General features: G+C 40.9%; 2 gene segments (V, D, J or C); both read right to left on the bottom strand.

Annotated features, from left to right (window-relative positions):
- Positions 1 to 232: 232 nt before the first annotated feature.
- Positions 233 to 732, bottom strand: LOC118580441. The segment is given in 2 exon segments: positions 233 to 555; positions 678 to 732. Coding segments are annotated over 2 exon segments (378 nt in total).
- A 10162-nt stretch (positions 733 to 10894) lies between these two features.
- LOC118580201 lies at positions 10895 to 11399 on the bottom strand. The segment is given in 2 exon segments: positions 10895 to 11217; positions 11351 to 11399. Coding segments are annotated over 2 exon segments (372 nt in total).
- Positions 11400 to 18301: the final 6902 nt, after the last annotated feature.

Here is an 18301-nt window from a genome sequence, read left to right as displayed (position 1 = left end):
GGAGAGAAACTCAGAAATGGAGATACAATAGAAGAAATGGATACATGAATAAAAGAAAATATTACATCTGAAATTTCCCTGAGAGGACTGTGTATTCTCTTTTACCAAAACAAATGAATCTCCACGAGCTCTGATAGAAGTCTTGTGACCTGTGAGAAACAGTTGCAGTGGGTCATTCACAAGGAGGAGCAGCTGGGGCAGCCCAGCCTCTCACTTCTGCTTCCTTGGAGGTTTATGTTATTACATGTATCACTGTGGGACGATACTCATCATACTGTAGACAGTAATAAGTTGCAATATCTTCAGACTCCAGGCTGCTAATGGTGAGAGAATAATCTGTCCCAGACCCACTGCCACTGAACCTCGATGGGACTCCATCTGCCAAGTTGGATGCACGGTAGATCAGGAGCTTAGGAGCTTTCCCTGGTTTCTGCTGTAACCAGATTAAATTACTGCTAATGCCCTGACTGGCTCTGCAAGTGATGGTGACTCTGTCTCTCAGAGATGCAGACAGGGATGATGGAGACTGGGTCATCTGGATGTCACATCTGGCACCTAGGAATGGGGATATAATAAATACTAACATAGTTAAGCATGATGAGAAAGGACTGCTCCCAAATGCCAGTGGACACTAATCACAGTGTAACAGGGTAATTCCCATTACATTCCTTTTGTACCTTGTAACCAGAGCAGCAGGAGTCCAAGGAGCTGAGCAGGGGCCCTCATGTCCATGCTGAGTAATGACTGCAATGACAACTGTACAGGCTGTGACTGGTATATGAAGAAGTCTTCAAGGCTGTGCAGTGAGTGCATGCAAATCACTGGGAAGCAGTTATGATGGGCACAGCTGCAAGGCTTGCTCATCTCAACAACTTGGAAAAAGCCCATGGTTCCCAGATACCCAAGGTCATATCATAGGCATGCCTCCAAAGACTGCATTTCTTTTTCAAGTTACATGACATTCTTAATATATATAAGCTTCACTTTGAAAAATAAAATGCAAAGATATTTGGGGGGTAATACAGACAAATATTCTGCTGTAAGGGAATATGCAACAAAGAGGGAACTATTAGATCTTTAACTCATTCAAATAATTCTGATCTGTTAAAAATACTGTTTTTCTTGTGAAGTATTTGTGAGTTTGTAATAATCATTTCTTTACATTGAAAGGATAATTTATCAGGACAATTTTAATGATTTATAAATGTAAGATTTCATAGTATTAACCATGCCTACTATGGTACAATGAGGAATTACACAGTAGGTAAACATATAACACTTTGATCCCACAGCATATGTCACTTGGGGTTCCAATCCCTTATGAAAATGGAGGTACTTTCATACTCACAGAGTAAATGGGTTTTATTTTTTCTCAGTTTTGGGTCCTCCATATTTGCTCTTTTCTACCATTTGTTTCTATTTCCCATAATTCCTAATCATAAAGCGTTGACCAGTGAGGACAGACTTGTATACTATAACAGAAAACATTACTACTCAATATATGGCTCTGCTATGTATTACAAATGATATTTTCACCTTTCACTTTGGAGCAGTAACTGGGGATATTATCCTAATCTAGGTTACAGCCTCACTGTCTGCATATGTGTCTCTGTCTACAAACAAACTAAGCAGCAGAAACATTAGTACATCCTTATAACACAAATATTTGAATACCATGGATCATGTATCTATGTCTTTGCCTTGGCCATCCAGCCTTATTGGTCCTCAGAAGTAATATCTATTGAGTCTTCAGTACCCTTGTCCTAGAGCCTGGGAATCCAGAGGGCCTTTTGGAGACATAACTGTGAAAGGCCAGACAGGGTGGTAGTCTGAGCCTGACCCCACTGATTTTCCACCATCTGGTGGTGAGTGATAGGTGTGAACAAACACCTAGAATTAAAGCAGCTTCTTCAGGATACAGGACACCCTCCCCACTGATAGCTTTTGTTGGATTAATAGGAATGCTGGTGTCTCTGTCTCTTCTCTCTCTTTCTGCTGATATCTAACTGATGTACCTCTGCCTTTCTGTAATCCTTGAGGTCTGGAAGACAGTTCTGCCTTCTCACATGATAGCCCCAGGATCTGGAGGAAGCCTCGTTTAATACACTTCAGTGGATGGTAAGATGAGGATGGCAGTTCCTCTCAACCTAAAAGATCAAGCAAATCATTATTTTATAGGGCATCTGGGACCTTAATTCTTACCACACTTCCTTTAATGTTATGTGTAAATATGAAGGGAATTCCAGAAACATTCAATTTCCCTTTACTAATGGCCTTTAGATTGGACTCAGCAATAAATAATTTTGTTTCTGAATTATAACTCCCTAAGAAAATGTGTATTGATGGTACAGTTGTGAACATAGATGCCTTCTTAAAATAAATCCAACAACTTCTCCGTAATCTCAAACTCATACAATTGAAAACCTGTAGGCCTTGTGATTTGAGTATTTTCTTCCTCTGTCAGGTTTTAAGGAGATGATTAGTTTTAATGAGATGATTAGTAGGTTATTAGTTGGGAGACAATGGATCTCACTGAACATTTCCATAACTATGCATTAGTTTCTTTAACTTAGAAATTGAATGTTAACATGTCTAAATGACTTGGCAGATGTGGTTGAGTTGTGATTTTAAGATAGTATGGACATCCTGAAGTACATGCGTGAGATAAATATAATCAATATATTGGTCTAGCAGAAAGAGGGGAAGTTGAGCTATACAGAGTTGTTGTAATGACAGAAAGGATAGAAGACAGTTCCCGTTGTTCAGGGAATATGGTGGTTTGCTAGAAGAATAAATATTAGCATTATGTTCTAGGACCTGGAATCTACAAGCAGCCCACACTTATCCTGGAGTTTAATTGCTTCCACAGATGGTTCAAAGCTCTTCTGTCATCATGATCTCTGTTACAATTAGAGAAATTCAAGTGTTCACATAAATTCTTGGTCCAGGCTGATGGAATCTACCAGAAAAAGCCTCTGACTGAGTTTTCACAGGAGCATGAGCTTCCTTCACTGAGTGGACACATTCTAAACTCTAAAAACAAGCCGATTTCTATTGAAAAATGCTTTTGTTATAATAATATAATTCTTTATTTATTCTTAGGGGATTTCACATCATGCACTGTGGGGGAACAGCCCCCACCTTTTACAGGGTTCCTATGAGGAGAGAGAAATAAGAAATATTAGGTAGAATGATAGGCCTAGTTGACAAGAGGAAAGACAGAAACACAGAATAGATTTGGGAGGACCTGGATCAATATTCACTTTGAACATTATTCAAAATGGCTTTTTATAGCAATGTCAAGGGGTGAGGCAAAAGATTCAGCCTAGTGTAGATCCTTCCAAAGACGTGGTACCCAGTCCTGTAGTGGTCCAATAATCCTTTCATAAAATTCTGCTGGGTAAACAATGCAGATCTCACTAGGAAATCTCTGTGGGATCCCTCAATGCACCCCAATCCTGTTCACCTCCCAGTTCCTCCATGTCCTCCCCTCTGTGGTAATATCTTATTTTTCTTGTTAACAAATAAAATTTGTCTGAAGATCAGAGGACAGAGCCAGATTAAACATAGAGGCCAGGCAGTGATGGCACACACCTTTAATCCTAGCACTCATGAGGCAGAAGCAGAGATCCATCTGGATCTCTGTGAGTTCAAGGCCACCCTAGACTTCACGAGATTAATTAGGTCTAAGAGAAATAGTAGCACACACCTTTAATCCTAGCACTTGAGAGCTCATGTCTTTGTTAGCAGTGTTTGAGAAGCACACATGTCATTAATCCCAGCACTAGAAAGGTTGAGACAGGAAGTGATATGGCTGGGCAGAGAAAGGCATATAAGGAGACAGGAACTTGAGACCTTTCAGCTGAAGACTCAGAGGCATTCAGTCAGAGGATTTGTGGAGTTGGTGAGATGAGAAGTGGTTGTGGCTTGTTCCTTCGCCTCTCTGATCTTTCAGCATTTACCCTATGGCTGTGGCTTGGTGTGTGTGTGTGTGTGTGTGTGTGTGTGTGTGTGTGTGTGTGTATGAGTGTGTGTGTGTGTGTGTGTGTGTGTGTGTGTGACCTTTCAGCATTTACTCCAATATCTGGCTCCACGTTTTTATTATAAGAAAAATGTGATTTTGTGCCATACCCCTCACCCCTGCACCACTACCCAAAAGATCAGTTATTTGAAAACAAACAAAATAGCCACCCCACTCCTCCATTTTTCCTGTCTCTGTGACAGCATTGGGAGCTGTGGCATGTCAAGCAGTATGCTCTTTTATCCAATCAGTCCCACCTGCAAATGTTCATTGCTTCCATTGGTTTAAGACATCTGGGACACCATCCTCCCTGGACCCTCACCAGAACTCCTTTCAGATATCCTGCTGTTGTCCTGAGTCATAGAGATCCTGCAGCTGTCTTTCTGTGGACCTGTCCCTTGATAGTCTCCAGCAGGTGATTGTTAGGGTAGATGTTAGAGTGGGCCAACCCAAGGCCTAGGGTGTGGCTTTGAGTGGTAGCTGAGCTGGGCAGCCCTAGTCACAGGGACTGCCCTCCTCAGGAAAGGGGTGGAGCCAGCTCTCTTCACCCATGCCATCAGGACCAACTCTCCCACACTAGTGGTGAGGAGTGGGACCATCTCTCCTGCTGCAGTGTCCAGCAAGGGCAGAGCCAACATTCTCAGTGTCAGAGAGAGGCAGGGAGGCTCAGCATGGCTCCTATGAGCCGCTGTGGTGACACAGGCAATGGACATCAATACAGATCCCAGCTGCAGAAGGAACATTGCCCCAGACATGGCCCTGGGCAGCATCTAGAGCCCAGATATCACCATGGCTCAAGTGACAGTACAGGTCACCTAGATTAGTATGGCCCCAGCAGCAGCAAGGTCCTCAGACACCAACATAGTATCAGGTGGCTGACTTGACCCTGATCATTTGTACAGACATCAACCCAGACCCTGGCTAAAATGGACATGGACTCAAGCATGGCCCTCAGCAGCAACCTGGCCCAGGCAAAAGCATGGTCCTCTGTGGCAGCATAGCCCTCAGATGCCATATGGCCACAGATTATAGCCTAGGCCTTGGGCATTCTTCTAGCCTTTGGTGCCAATATGGGGAATGGATGTCAACACAGATCCCAGCTATATTAGAACCATGGACCTAGAGAAGGTCCCTGGTGTCAGATCAGGACTAGATGCCATCATAGCCTCAGGCAGCAATGCAGGACACTCAAGTCAGCATGACCCCAATGGCAGTATTGTCTACAGACACGAACATGGCCCCAAATAGTGGCCCAAACCCCAGGCATCAGCATGGCCTTCAATAGTATCAGAAGCTAAGAACATCAACACAGATCATGGCTGCAGTATGGCCACATACATACCCAGACATGGCCTTCAGCTCCAGCTAAGGTCCCATATGTCATTGTGGCACCTAGAGACAGTGCAGGACACTCAGATCTGTATGGCCCCAGCTGTAACATGACCCTCAGACCTCCACCTGGCCTCAGGTGACAGTGTAGACCCCAGGCATTTGCATGACCTTTGGTGAAAACAGGAGCTATGGACATCAGCACAGACCCTGACTATGGTAGGACCACAGACCAAACCATGGCCCTAAAGTCTGGGTTCAGATGTCATCACAGCCCCAAGGGGGCAGCATAGGTCACTCTGTTCAGCATGGCCCCATTAGCACCTTGGCTTTCAGACATCAACATAGACTCATTTGGCTGATCAGACCCTGGGCATCTGCACACACTTCACTAGTTACTGAAGCCATGGACATTAACACAGACCTTGGCTGCTGTAGAGCCATGGACCCAGACATGACCCTTGACAGCAGCTCAGACCTGGATGTCATCATGTCCCCTGGTGGCAGCACAAGTCACTAAGATTAGCATGGTCCTAGTGGTGTCATGGCCTTTGGACACCAAAATGGACAAAGGTGGCAGCCCAGTCCCTAGGCATCCTTGTGGCCTTTGGCGGTAATATGGGGGCATGTATGTCAACACAGATCCCAGCTGCAGTAAGACTACAGAACTAGACATGGCCCTATGCAGTTTCCCAGGCCCAGACATAACCCTGGCCCCAGGTGGCAAGCAGGCCACCCCTCTTCAACCTGTTCCTTACCACATTTGCTTCTTCAGATCTGCTTCTTTCCACGGCACATGAAGCTTCTCTTTCTCTCTCATTTCTCCTAATGGATACACACACACACACACACACACACACACACACACACACACACACACACATATATATATATATATATATATGTATGAGTAAATATATAATTATATTTACTCAACATAATGGCACCTCCACACCCAGCACCACAAGGCAGACCTGTGGATGCCTTCAACTCATGGGCTCACGCTTACGAAAATTCTGATACTTATTACATCCAGGCATATTATCTACAAATCATAGGAACAGTCATTCCATATGACATACTAAATCTAACTCTGAAAGAACACTCAGGAGTAAAGAACAGTAGATTGTATAAATTTTTCCACTAACAGAGATACAACAGCATTAAGATATTTTGCTGAGTATTCATGCATTCACATATCACCATTCTGTTCATTGTCCTATATAACCTCCATACTCTATGTTCTTCTCCTTCCTGTTATTCTCTGTCTGTCTATATATCTAATTATCCATCCATCTATCTATCTATCTATCTATCTATCTATCTATCTATCTATCTATCTATCATTCTTCCAGTCTCTTGTTTTTGTTTTTTCATGACAAGGTTTCCATAAAGGTGAGGATTCATGTAGACTGTGGAGAAATCAGTTCTTAGAAGTCCACGAGAGTATTGAACTTGGGTAATGACAAGATCTCAGGACCATTAATTATAGTTAACTTTTACTGAACCATATAAACCAACCAAAAAAAAAAAAAAGATTGAAAGAGTATAAACCATGGATTTCAAAGCATATAAAGCATATGAAGATAGATCCTGAACATAATGAAGAGGTATCAACTGTCATTTTGCCCTATCCCTGTTCAACATTTGAATTAATCAAGATACTCCACTTGAATGTCTTTCAATTCATTTTCTCTCATTTGAAACTGTCCTGTAGAGAAAATCAGTGGGAGTTTCTTCCTATGACCACAATATACGGTATTATTTCATAAACTCATTCCCTTCTTGGTATATAAAAAAAAATGCATGGTAATTTAAAAAAGAAGAAAAAATTTTCATGAATAGTTATGATAAAAATCAGTAAGATGTTATCAACTCTAATAGTAATCTCTATTCTCTATGCTCAGAAGAAGCAGAATCAACATTGCTTGAATAAGTGCACAAAAACATGTAGGAATATACTTCTTTCTTCTCCTAAAACCATTAAGAGGATAATGATCCTGGCAAATGGGAATTCTACATGAAAAGGGAAGATTTCAAATTGCAATATTACATCTAAATGAGAAGAGGGAGGAAACATCCTAAGACCTGATGTCCCTGTCATTAGGTAACATTATATCCTTCTGGAGTCTTTGATGGAGCTGAAGACTAGATAGTTTTCTTTAGTTATAATAAAAGGTAAATTAGATACAAAACTTTAGACTCACCAAAATAAAATAGATAATTAAGCATTTTTCTCTAATTTTGTCAAATGCAAATGGGTTGGATATTGTTACTATAATTCTTACTTAATAACTGTTTTTGTTTTACTATATTAAGATTAAAACCTTCCTTTTTAATTAAACAAAAAAGAGGTGAAATGCTGTAGGATAATGCTCTTGTACACTGTAAAGACTTGTCACCTAAATTGGTCTAATAAAATGCTGATTGGCTAGTAGCCAGGCAGGAAGTATAGTGGGGCAAGCAAACTAAGAATGCTGGGAAGAGGAAGAGCAGAGTCAGGAGTCTCCAGCCAGACACAGAGGAAACAAGATGAGAATGTCAAACTGAGAAAGGGTACCAAGCCACATGGCTAAACACAGATAAGAATTATGGGTAAATTTAAGTGTAAGAGCTAGTCAGTAATATGCCTGAGCTAATGGCTGATAACTTATAATTAATATAAGCTTCTGTGTGGTAATTTGGGAAGCAGGTACCTACACACACACACACACACACACACACACACACACACACACACAAAGTAAAATATTTAAAATGTGTGTTTTGGATGCCATGAGTCATACAAAACCTCATATACTTGACTGGGCTCATGAAAGAATTTAATGTATGCATGGACACAAGTTGGGAACATTTAAGAAGACCTACCAGTCTTCTACCTCTTCCTTCATGCCTGGTTGTTCTGAATTGCAAATGGCACTGCTGCCTTCTGCTGCTGGTCATGTCATACAACCAATGTAGCAGTTGACAGAGAAACCAGGACAACTTCAAGCCAACCAGGATAATGCAGCAGCTGTGAACACTCCCCATAAGTGAATACATCTTCATCTCTTATAGGAGCCTGGAGGATCTGTTGTGCTCTCTAGAGAAACACATGAGGGCAGCTACCCATCCAAGCACAGAGAATTTTATTCAGAAGTGTATTACCAGAGGAGGAAGATATATACCTTGAAAGTAATAATAAGTCCCCCAAATTATCTACATCCATCCTATTAATTTTGAAAGGGAAATATTCCCTGCCTTACTGCTACCAAATCTGTCTGGTACCCAGGAAAATGGGTGGAAACTTTATAGATCAGGAGCTGTAGAGATATACCTAGTCTCTACAGGTGCCAACTTAAATGCTGTATAGCAGGTTCTGACCCATCTTGCAGGAGATGGAGGCTCACTCTCCAAGGATATTGGCCAACAACTGTGGAATCTGTGTTAGAACAACATCTCCTCTAGATCCTAAAATTATAGATGCAGAGAATATATGAGGCTAGAAACAAACATAGAAAGATATATTTATGATTTTTATTTCATTATTTTCTTCTAATTGCATTGTGTCTGTGGTTATACTTCTGAGAATACATAATATAAAAATGTATTTGGATAAGAAGATAGGGCATTTAGAGGCCTATGATAGTTTTCAACATCTATCAGTGCTGGAGTGAACCCCAGAACATGTCCTGGATCTTTCTGTGTAGTGACACAGGTCCATACGGTCAAGGAAATTGGCTCAAACAAGTTGCCAAGGCATGCACATAATGTACTTCCTTATGAGCCAACATGGAGTCTGCCTGAAGGCCTAGAAACAGGTGCTGTCAGAGTTCCTAGTCACTGTCAGAGTTGTTGATCTTGTGAAGTCTGCCTGAGGGCCTAGCAACAGGAGCAGTCATATTTCCTGGTCATTGTCAATGTTCTTGATCATTCCCAGCCAATGAGGGACAACAATGCAATGCCACCAGATTGCGACACAGAATGGGTGCTGGGAGAAGGTTATGTAAGGTATAGATGAATTTCTATGTGGTCTTATTAAATAAGAAACACACAGCCAAATATAGGGGTGAAAGCCTTAGAGATCAGGAAAAGAGTGAGAGCCACCAGCTAGTCTTAACTCACCACACCACCATAGCTTCCCAAGAGAGCTACTTCCTGTCTACCCAGGCTTTTTTTGTCTTGCTGTTCTGCCCTCTCATTGGCTCTTAGCCCAGCTACCTCACTTCCTTGTCACTGCCTGTCTATACAGACCTCCAGGGAGGTCTCTATGGTTGGTACTGGGATTAAAGGCATGTGTTATCATGCTTGGCTGTTCCCTAGTGTGTCCTTTAAACACAGACTCGGCTTGCCATGTGATTGGATTAAGGGCTTGTGCCACCAATGCCTGATTTTTTGTGTTTACCTTAAAATGGCTTGCTATTCCTGTTGATCACCAGGCAAACTTTATTTATTAACATACAAATAAAATATCACTACATTTCAGCACAAATAAAATATCACCACAATAAGGTCTTCCCTGTTATTAAATAAATGAGTTTGTTTTTTCCTTCAACTGACTCCAGGTGTCTGTGCCATTGACCCACACCTTCTCACGCCCTCCCCCAAGGGAGCCATTAGAATTCAGCAACATCTGGCACTTGAACTTGGCACTTGACAGCACCCCCATGACAGTGTGTTTTGGTAAGAAAGCACCTCAGTGTTGTTTTCTTTCAGTTCCTTTGGCAGTTAAGCATTGAGACTCCCATTTCTTTCTTTCTTTTCTGTTGTCTGTCATGTTTGTCTGCCTTCCCATTAGGAAGGCATTTTTTTTTTTCTGTTTCAGTTCACCTGGCACCTCCACATAAGGATTCACCACTCCCTCCTCAGGATGTTGAACTAATACTTGGCTCCCGAACACCATCTCTCTTCTAGCAATACCTTGTGGGTGTACTGTTGTGACCTAAAAAACTAAAAAAATGCCCCCCCCAAGCACAAGACATAAGGATCCGATACAAATTACACCCCTGTTGACTGTCATCTTTGGACTGTTGTTTGCTTGCTGTTTCCCTCTAAAAGATGGGTAATCTTTTTATTACCCCCACCACTTCCCTGTCAGATATCTCTATAACATTCAATGATGATGAGACAGACATTTTGGGCCCCGATAAATCTATCAAGGAGAACTTAGGTGTCAATTTGGGCCCCATGAAATCTGTCAAGGAAATGTGAAGTTGAAGGAAAGGATTTTCACCATCCATCAGCATCTCTTCTATGGTACGTCACATGCAGATTCAAGCATCAGCACCTCTCTTGTGTTATGTGACATGCAGACTGAAGCATCAGCAGTGTCTCCTTGAACTTCCCAGATGTATCCAAGGATCACATGGTTAGGCAGTTTATTCTCTGTTGTGGTAGATGCACACTAAGTGCTGGCAGAGGACCACAGAGAGAAGGATTACTATGCAGATATCTGGACTCTTTGAAGCAAAACTATTTCTTGACATGCAAGCCATATAAGCACATAAAAAACAAGGAGCAGCAGCTGGGGCAGCACATCCTCCAACTTCTACTTCCCTCCGTGGTTTATGTCATGGCTTGTATCACTGTGGGAGGAGCTCTGTAATGCTGTAGACAAAAATAAGTTGCAACATCTTCAGGTTCCAGGCTGCTGATGGTTAGAATGAAACTGTTCTCAGCGTACTGGCCACTGAACCTTGATGGGACTCCAGGTTGCAAACTAGTTGCATAATAGATCAAAAGTGTAGGAGCTTGTCCTGATTTCTGCTGGTACCAGCTTAGTTCATTGCTAATGCTCTGACTTGCCAGGCAGGTGATGGTGACTGTGTCTCCTAGAGATGCTGACAGGGAGGGTGGAGATTGTGTCACTTGAATGTCACATCTGGCACCTGACAGTAGAAAAACAAACAAACAAACAAACAAAAATAACACAATTAACAGTGTTGTAGTAGGAATTCCCTGAATAGAAAGGAAGTTATAGCTACTCTGGAGTGAATAATTTTTCTATCCTATGCAACTTGCCTGAGAGCCAGAGTAGCCAAATTGCCAGGATCTGTGCAGGAGCCTTCATGGTCATGCTGTGTCCTGACTGGACTGACTCCTGAAGGGACTGTGAAGTCAGCTAAGAATCTATCCGTTAAGGGGGCAATGCTCTGGGCACATGCAAATCAGCGAAGTCTTTCAAGCCTAGTTACAGCTGCAGGGTTTGCTCAGCTCAGTAACACAGGAAGTCTCAGTCTATAGGGACCCTCCATCAGACCTGGGAGACATACATTGGCTGCTGAGAAATTTTTTCCCCTTAGGATGTAATTAGTCTAGAGTATTTTAAATGGAGTGCTTTCTTTTGTTTTGTTTCTTACTACATGGATAACATTATACTTTTCTTCCTAACTTTGAATATAAATTGGACAATTGGAGATTTAATTCTTTGGAAACTGCAAGAAATTTAAGTTGAGGATAAGGTGTTTTCTTTTTTCATCTCTGGGGTTTTGTGTGATAAATCATCAGGACAAGTGATGGACAGAGATATAACTTTGGCTAAAAGTTAGATGCATAGAAGGAAACAAAGGGAGGTGAGTATATATGCATATATTCATAGCTATATGGTAAAATAATGAAATGTGAAAACACCATACAATAAACATAGTTTAATGATCTGTAGGGAAGGAACTAGATACTGAGTGTCCTGACTAAATTGTCACCCTCATATAAGGGTTTCCTCTATTTCTCAAGGCCTTTTTTCACTTACCTGTTCTCTGCCTTTTGAAAGTCTCTGGAATATCTCTTTCTCTAGAAAACTAAATAATTCCCAGTTCAGTGTCTCATACTCTGGGATGACCATTCATGATCTTTCTTATTCCAGACATTTCCCTGTTAAAAGCAGAGACATTCTAGAGACTGAGTCCATTTTTTTAAATCACTCTGATCCACAAACTTGCAAATTCCACATCAAATATTTCTTCTAGTACTATACACACCATGATGATTATTTTTATGTCAACTTGACACAAACTAAAGTCATCTGAGAGGAGGAAACATCAATTAAGTATATGTTTACATAAGATAATGCCGTATACAATCCTATACATAATTTTCTTAATTAGTAATTGATGAGGGGAGGGCTCAGTTCATTGTAGGTAAGGCCACCCCAGGACTAGTGGTCCTAGGTTCCATAAGAAATCATGCTGAGCAATCCATAAGGAATAAAACTGGCCCCATGGCTTCTATATCAGCTCCAGTCTTCAGGATCCATCCCTGTTAGAGTTCATGTCCTTTCTTCCTTGGATGAAGTATAGTACTGTGGAAGCATAGGCCAAATATACCCTTTCCTCCCACGCCTGGTTTTGGACATGGTCTTTCATCACAGTAATAGTAACCCTAACTAAGATATACATTATACACATTGAAAACAATTTTTTTTCCTGGCTTTTTGGAGCCCACTACCTATGAGGGGACACCTTGCACAGCCTTGAGGCAGAGAGGGAGGAGCTTGGACCTGTCTCTACTAAATGTACATCCTCAAGGGAGGCCTTACCTTCTTGTAGGAAAGAATGGGGGAAGAGAGGGATATTGGTGAAACTATTAAGGCCACTCCATGTAGTTAAAAGGGAGGATTGTTTTGTGGGGTAACTTAAAAATGAAGGGATAGGTTGTAGGGTCTGGCAAAGATATAGCACAGTCCAGCAGTGTTCTCGGAAGAACTCTGCTTGGTCTACCTCCAGCATCCAGGGTCTCAGAACCAAGAGAGGCCTCTCCTCTCGATCCTGGGTCTTCAGCTTCCTCCCTCAGCCCTGCCTTGTGGGTGTGACCCTTACCGAAGCCTCAATGGGGCTTGGAACTTCCAGGCCAAGGCTAGGATGGCTACCCACTATAGAGGGAGGCTGGAGGGGTGGGAAAATGGAAGAGGAGGATCTTTGATTGGTATGCAAAATAAATTTTAAAGTGTTCTTAATAAAAAAGAAAAAGAAAAATTTAATTTCCTTATGCTACCTAACAATGAGCTCTGGTGTGACACCAATCATTGTATCTTTGTTCCATAAGAATTTACATTATCTAATTATCTTTTTCTTTAATTCCTCACAGTTTTGTACATTGACTGAAATGTTTTAAGGAGAAAGTTTTTAATTTAATGGGCTTTACTGATCATTTGTAACCAGTGAGTTTAGGATTCCCCCATGCCACTGAAAGACACTGAAAACTTCCACAGCAGGATATAGAGGCCCTGGTTACTTGAGCATCAGGACAGAAAATGCATGAAGTAAGAGTCACAGAGGTCAGCTCTCCAAGAGGAGGCAGCAGAGCAGATTCTACAGTGAAAAGGATTGTAAGTAACTCACAATGTTTTTTGTTTTTGTTTTTGTTTGTTTGTTTGTTTCCCCGGCATTGTGTGTCTGTGGCAATTAACATGGTATAGTTTTCCCAGTGTCAGTTCTGTGTTGTTCTTGGGAGAAGTCTGCATCCAGTCCAGTTTCCCCACAAGGTTCATTGTGATAATACTGTAGGCTGCCTGCAGCAGGAGGACATAAACAGGGCAGACACATGGGCTAAGGCTCTGCAGAATTTCCTCCTAAGACTACTGGGTTTCTGTTCCCCTATTGGCACCTAAGCTGTTCTTAACACAGTGAGGGACTGAATCAATAACATGCTCCATCAGCAAGTGTGTCACTCACACACCCACCATCACCCAAACTGCAGGACACTTCGACACTCAGGTTAAGAGAACTTGGTTTATATACCCCTCTATTTTTGCGGGATATTTGATCACATTGTGAACCCTGAATTTGTATTAATTTAATAAAACTTTGAGTCAGAAGGTAGAGCCTGCAACTATTTGATAGAAAGTAGCTATACAGAGTTAGAAGGAGTCCAGAAACTAGATAGAGAAACACACAGGAGGGAATTTGAGTTTGGCCATCTTTTTTGGTTTAGTATCATGGAAGAGAATCTCACTTTCTCTAAGGAGAAAGACAGCTGGTTGATTCTCTGACTTTCTGAGCCAGCAGGTTTTCACCCCAGCATCTGACTACAGGGTCTTTATTGGTAAAAATAGAACTGTACAGTATGGTAATATTTTATTTATACTGAAATGTGATTTTATTTGTATGTTAATAAAGTTGCCTTGGGGTCAGAGCAAGCCACAGCAGAAGCTGGGTGGTGGTAATGCACTAGGTGGATCTCTGTGTGCTCAATGATACAGCCAGCATGGAGAAACACGCCTTTAATCTCAATACCAACCATAGAAGACCCAGAAGTCTGCATAGACAGGCAGTGACGAGGAGGTCATGTGGTTGGGTTTACAACCAATGAGAAAACAGATCAGAAAGTCTATAAAAAGGAAAAACACACAGAAGTAGGTCTCTTGCTGAGGGGAGGACAGGAGTGGCAGTGAAGTGTAAGGTTTATAGCTCTTAACTATTGCTCTGACCTCTTGGCTTTTAACTCTACAATTGGCTCTGTGTTTCTTATTTAACAAGATGGTTACATCTACAATAGAGAATTAGTTACAAACTAAATTTGGCTGCAGAGTCAAAGGCAGTTACAGCACAGTTCACACAAACCTTCTGCCTGAGCAGTGGGGCAGTGATTGAAGAGCCCCAGTCAGTAGCTGAAATAGCACTAGATTCAGGTGGAGCCATTGTGAAGACAATAAAACAACACTCCATTCTATGCTATTCTTATACTTACAGAAAATCTGTAACTTGAACTGCCACTCCTCCCTTTCTAAATGCATAAGATCACTCTAAAAATATTTGGTATTCATTTAGCAATCACTCACTTTAAAGAATATTATTGAAAATTCAAAAATATTCTCAGTCTCTGTTTCTCTACCTCTGCATCTGTCTCTGTCTCTCTGTCTCTCTCTCTCTGTCTCTCTCTCTGTGTGTGTGTGTGTGTGTGTGTGTGTGTGATGAGAAGATCATCTCCCATTACTCTTAGAAGTGGCCTTGATTATCTGTATCTTACAAACTTTTTTCTCCTCTTCCTTGGTATTACAGTTGGATAGGAGCTGGGTAAGGACTATTGACTCCTTTTCTCCACTGGGAGCTATCCATCGAATTTAAAGTGAAATTTCTCTCTCTCTCTCTCTCTCTCTCTATTTCTCTCTCTCTCTCTCTCTCTCTCTCTCTCTCTCTCTCTCTCTCTCTCTCTCTCTCTGGAGCTGAGGATTGAACCCAGGGCCTCATACTTACTACGCAAGCGCTCTACCATTGAGCTAAATCCCCAACCCAGAGAAATTTATTTTTACTCTCTCCTAAAATTGCAGGAGCATCTACCAAGAATCAGCAATCTGTGGAGGAATGATAAGAATACTCTTGCCCCTGCAACAAACAGTTCAAAGGCCACAAATGCTGTTAAGGTAGGGAAGCCACCAATAGTCCTATCAGTTGTGATGACTATGAACTAAAAAAGTGACAGTTTGACTAAGTGTGCAGTTTTAGTAGTGGTCTACATACCTTGAGGTAATCAGCAGCTTTTTAATTGAGTATAAGGCCCATTAACCAAAAGTAAAATCATGTTTGGTAGTAGAAACCTAGCCAACTACCTGGATCTAGTGAGGCCAAGGATCTTGGAGACCATAACAACTCACACTTAACTAAACCAGCATAATCTCTAATTACATTTTCAATATTTCTCCTCATATACACATCACCCATCATCAAAGAAATATCTCTTTCAACTTTTAACTTGACAATTATTATCTAAAAAGAATAAAATAATTTTTAAAACCTTAAGGGATTTTAATATATATGAAAGATAGTACATTCTGGAACTATAAAAGCTAATATCTAAATGATGCATGCTATAATTATATTTTAATTTCAAAATGAGTGTTTAGGCTGAAGAGAAACATTATAAAATTTATAAAGTCTCTATCACAACATGTATTATGATGTATAGAAACTAAGAATACTGCATTTCAATTAGTAAAAAAATTACAGTATAAAAAGAAATTTGGTATATGTCATAAAATAGTTGAACATTTTGAATACATAAGTAAGATCAATATACTTATGAGGTCCTCATACCATTGGTGGAGAATAAGAAAAGAGACACTACAATGAAAAGGCATGTTGTAATGAGGTGAGGACATCTTAGAACAGAGTTCGGGGTATCTTGGAGATGAGAAGGCAGAAATGGATTCTCTTATTAGTGCACTGGACAAAGCACAGCCATCCTACATCTGGAAAGAGTCCTATACGCTAGTAATATGAGACCATCACTTTGTGATTCTGGAAGGTATTTAGGTTGTAGTCTTTATCACAGGACATACAAAAAACAAATACATGCAGTGTCCTTTTCCCCTTTGAGAGGAAGGTTGCCCAACAATTTTGGAAATCTTGTCACATGATCCCATCTTGGGTGAAAATCTTCAATTTGAAATGTATACTAAGAGACAGAAGAAGTAAGAAGCTTCAAGAGGAAAGATTGGTAGCATTTTATTTACATCAAATAATGTCATATAAACCAGTCAGATAAAAATACTTGACAGAAAAAAAAAACATCAAAAATTATTCATCTACATCTATATCAATATATTTTAAATTTGGCTACCATGAATCATCTTTCCTTTCAGCAATGCAGTTATGCTCATGAACAAATTTTGAAATGGTATTTACAAAAGGTAGGGAAGATTTAAACAGAAAAAACGTCAGCTTTTCCTCTCTTCGTGCTCAGCTGATCTGAAGGCCTTTGGAAACCTCTTCATGTTGCTGCTTCTTATATAATAAAAGAATGTAGGTATTGCTAGGTGGTTCCTAAGGAATAGCCAAGGCCCTTCTTGTCTACCAGTCTCAAGTTTAACCTACTCTCTGGATGTGTCAGTCTGATCCTCCTATACATACTTTGGAATCTTGCTGTACTGTTACCCAAACTAAAAACACACGAGGCAGCTGAGCCTTCTAAGGCATGATTTTTGTTTGTATCACAGTGGTAGAAATTGTCATAGAATCCATGAGACTATAAGCTTCCAAGCAATTCAGGCTTCACTAAGCTAATTTGCAGTATGAAATTGGTCATTGACTCATTGTCACCAAATTGGTCTGGAGTGCCAAGAAACTGGTTGGAAATTCTGTAGACGAAGAGATGGAGAGACTTGACTGGCTTCAGCATGTACCAATCTAAATTGTGTTTCCATTCATCTGTATTAGGTCCTGACTTGATCTGCAGATACTGAAACAGCTTCACCAGGGCCAACTAGCAGAGTGAGCAGAGTCTGGATTATCATGATATTACCAATGGATACAAAAAGATAATATAGAAATGTTATTAAATATACAGACATAGAAAAATATTTAAAGATTATTTCCTCTTATTCTTTATTTGCTACTAGTAACACCCACAGCTTTTGTTCATATCCTAAAATACAGTTCATTAAAAAGGAAACAAAAACAGATATTTACAAATCATAAAGCATGATCCAGAATTAACCTGTAACATACTCTTCCATCTATGGCAGATCTATGACCAGAACACAAATTCTTGTTCATTCTGGCTTCTCTCTCAGTCACATATCTAAACCCACATAACCATACTGGAGCACTAGCTGCCATCTCATACACTGACAGATCATGACTGAGCAGTGGTGAAGTCTCAGAGCTCATTTTATGTTAGGAATCTTAGTGTTTCTATTGCTGCAAAAAAATGGCCAAAAGGCAATTTTAAGAAGTATAGAATTTAATGTAGTGGATAGCCATCGCAGCATTGGCCTGGAAGTTCCAACCCCCATTGAGGCTTCAGTAATGTTCATGCCCACAAGGCAGGGTGGAGGAGGAAGCAGAAGACCAAGGATCAAGAGGAGGTCTCTCTCTTGGTTCTGGGACCCTGGACGCTGGAGGTAGTCCAAGCAGAGTTCTTCAGAGAACACCGCCGGACTGCGCTATACCTTTGCCAGACCCTGCAACCTACCCCTTCATTTGTAAGTTACCCCACAAAATAAACCTCCCTTTTAACTACGTGGAGTGGCCTTAATAA

This window comes from Onychomys torridus, chromosome 3 (genome assembly GCF_903995425.1).
Source record: "Onychomys torridus chromosome 3, mOncTor1.1, whole genome shotgun sequence".
Lineage (NCBI taxonomy): Eukaryota > Metazoa > Chordata > Mammalia > Rodentia > Cricetidae > Onychomys > Onychomys torridus.
The sequence above is the reverse complement of the archived record's forward strand: the minus strand, read 5'-3'. Positions and strand labels throughout refer to the sequence as shown.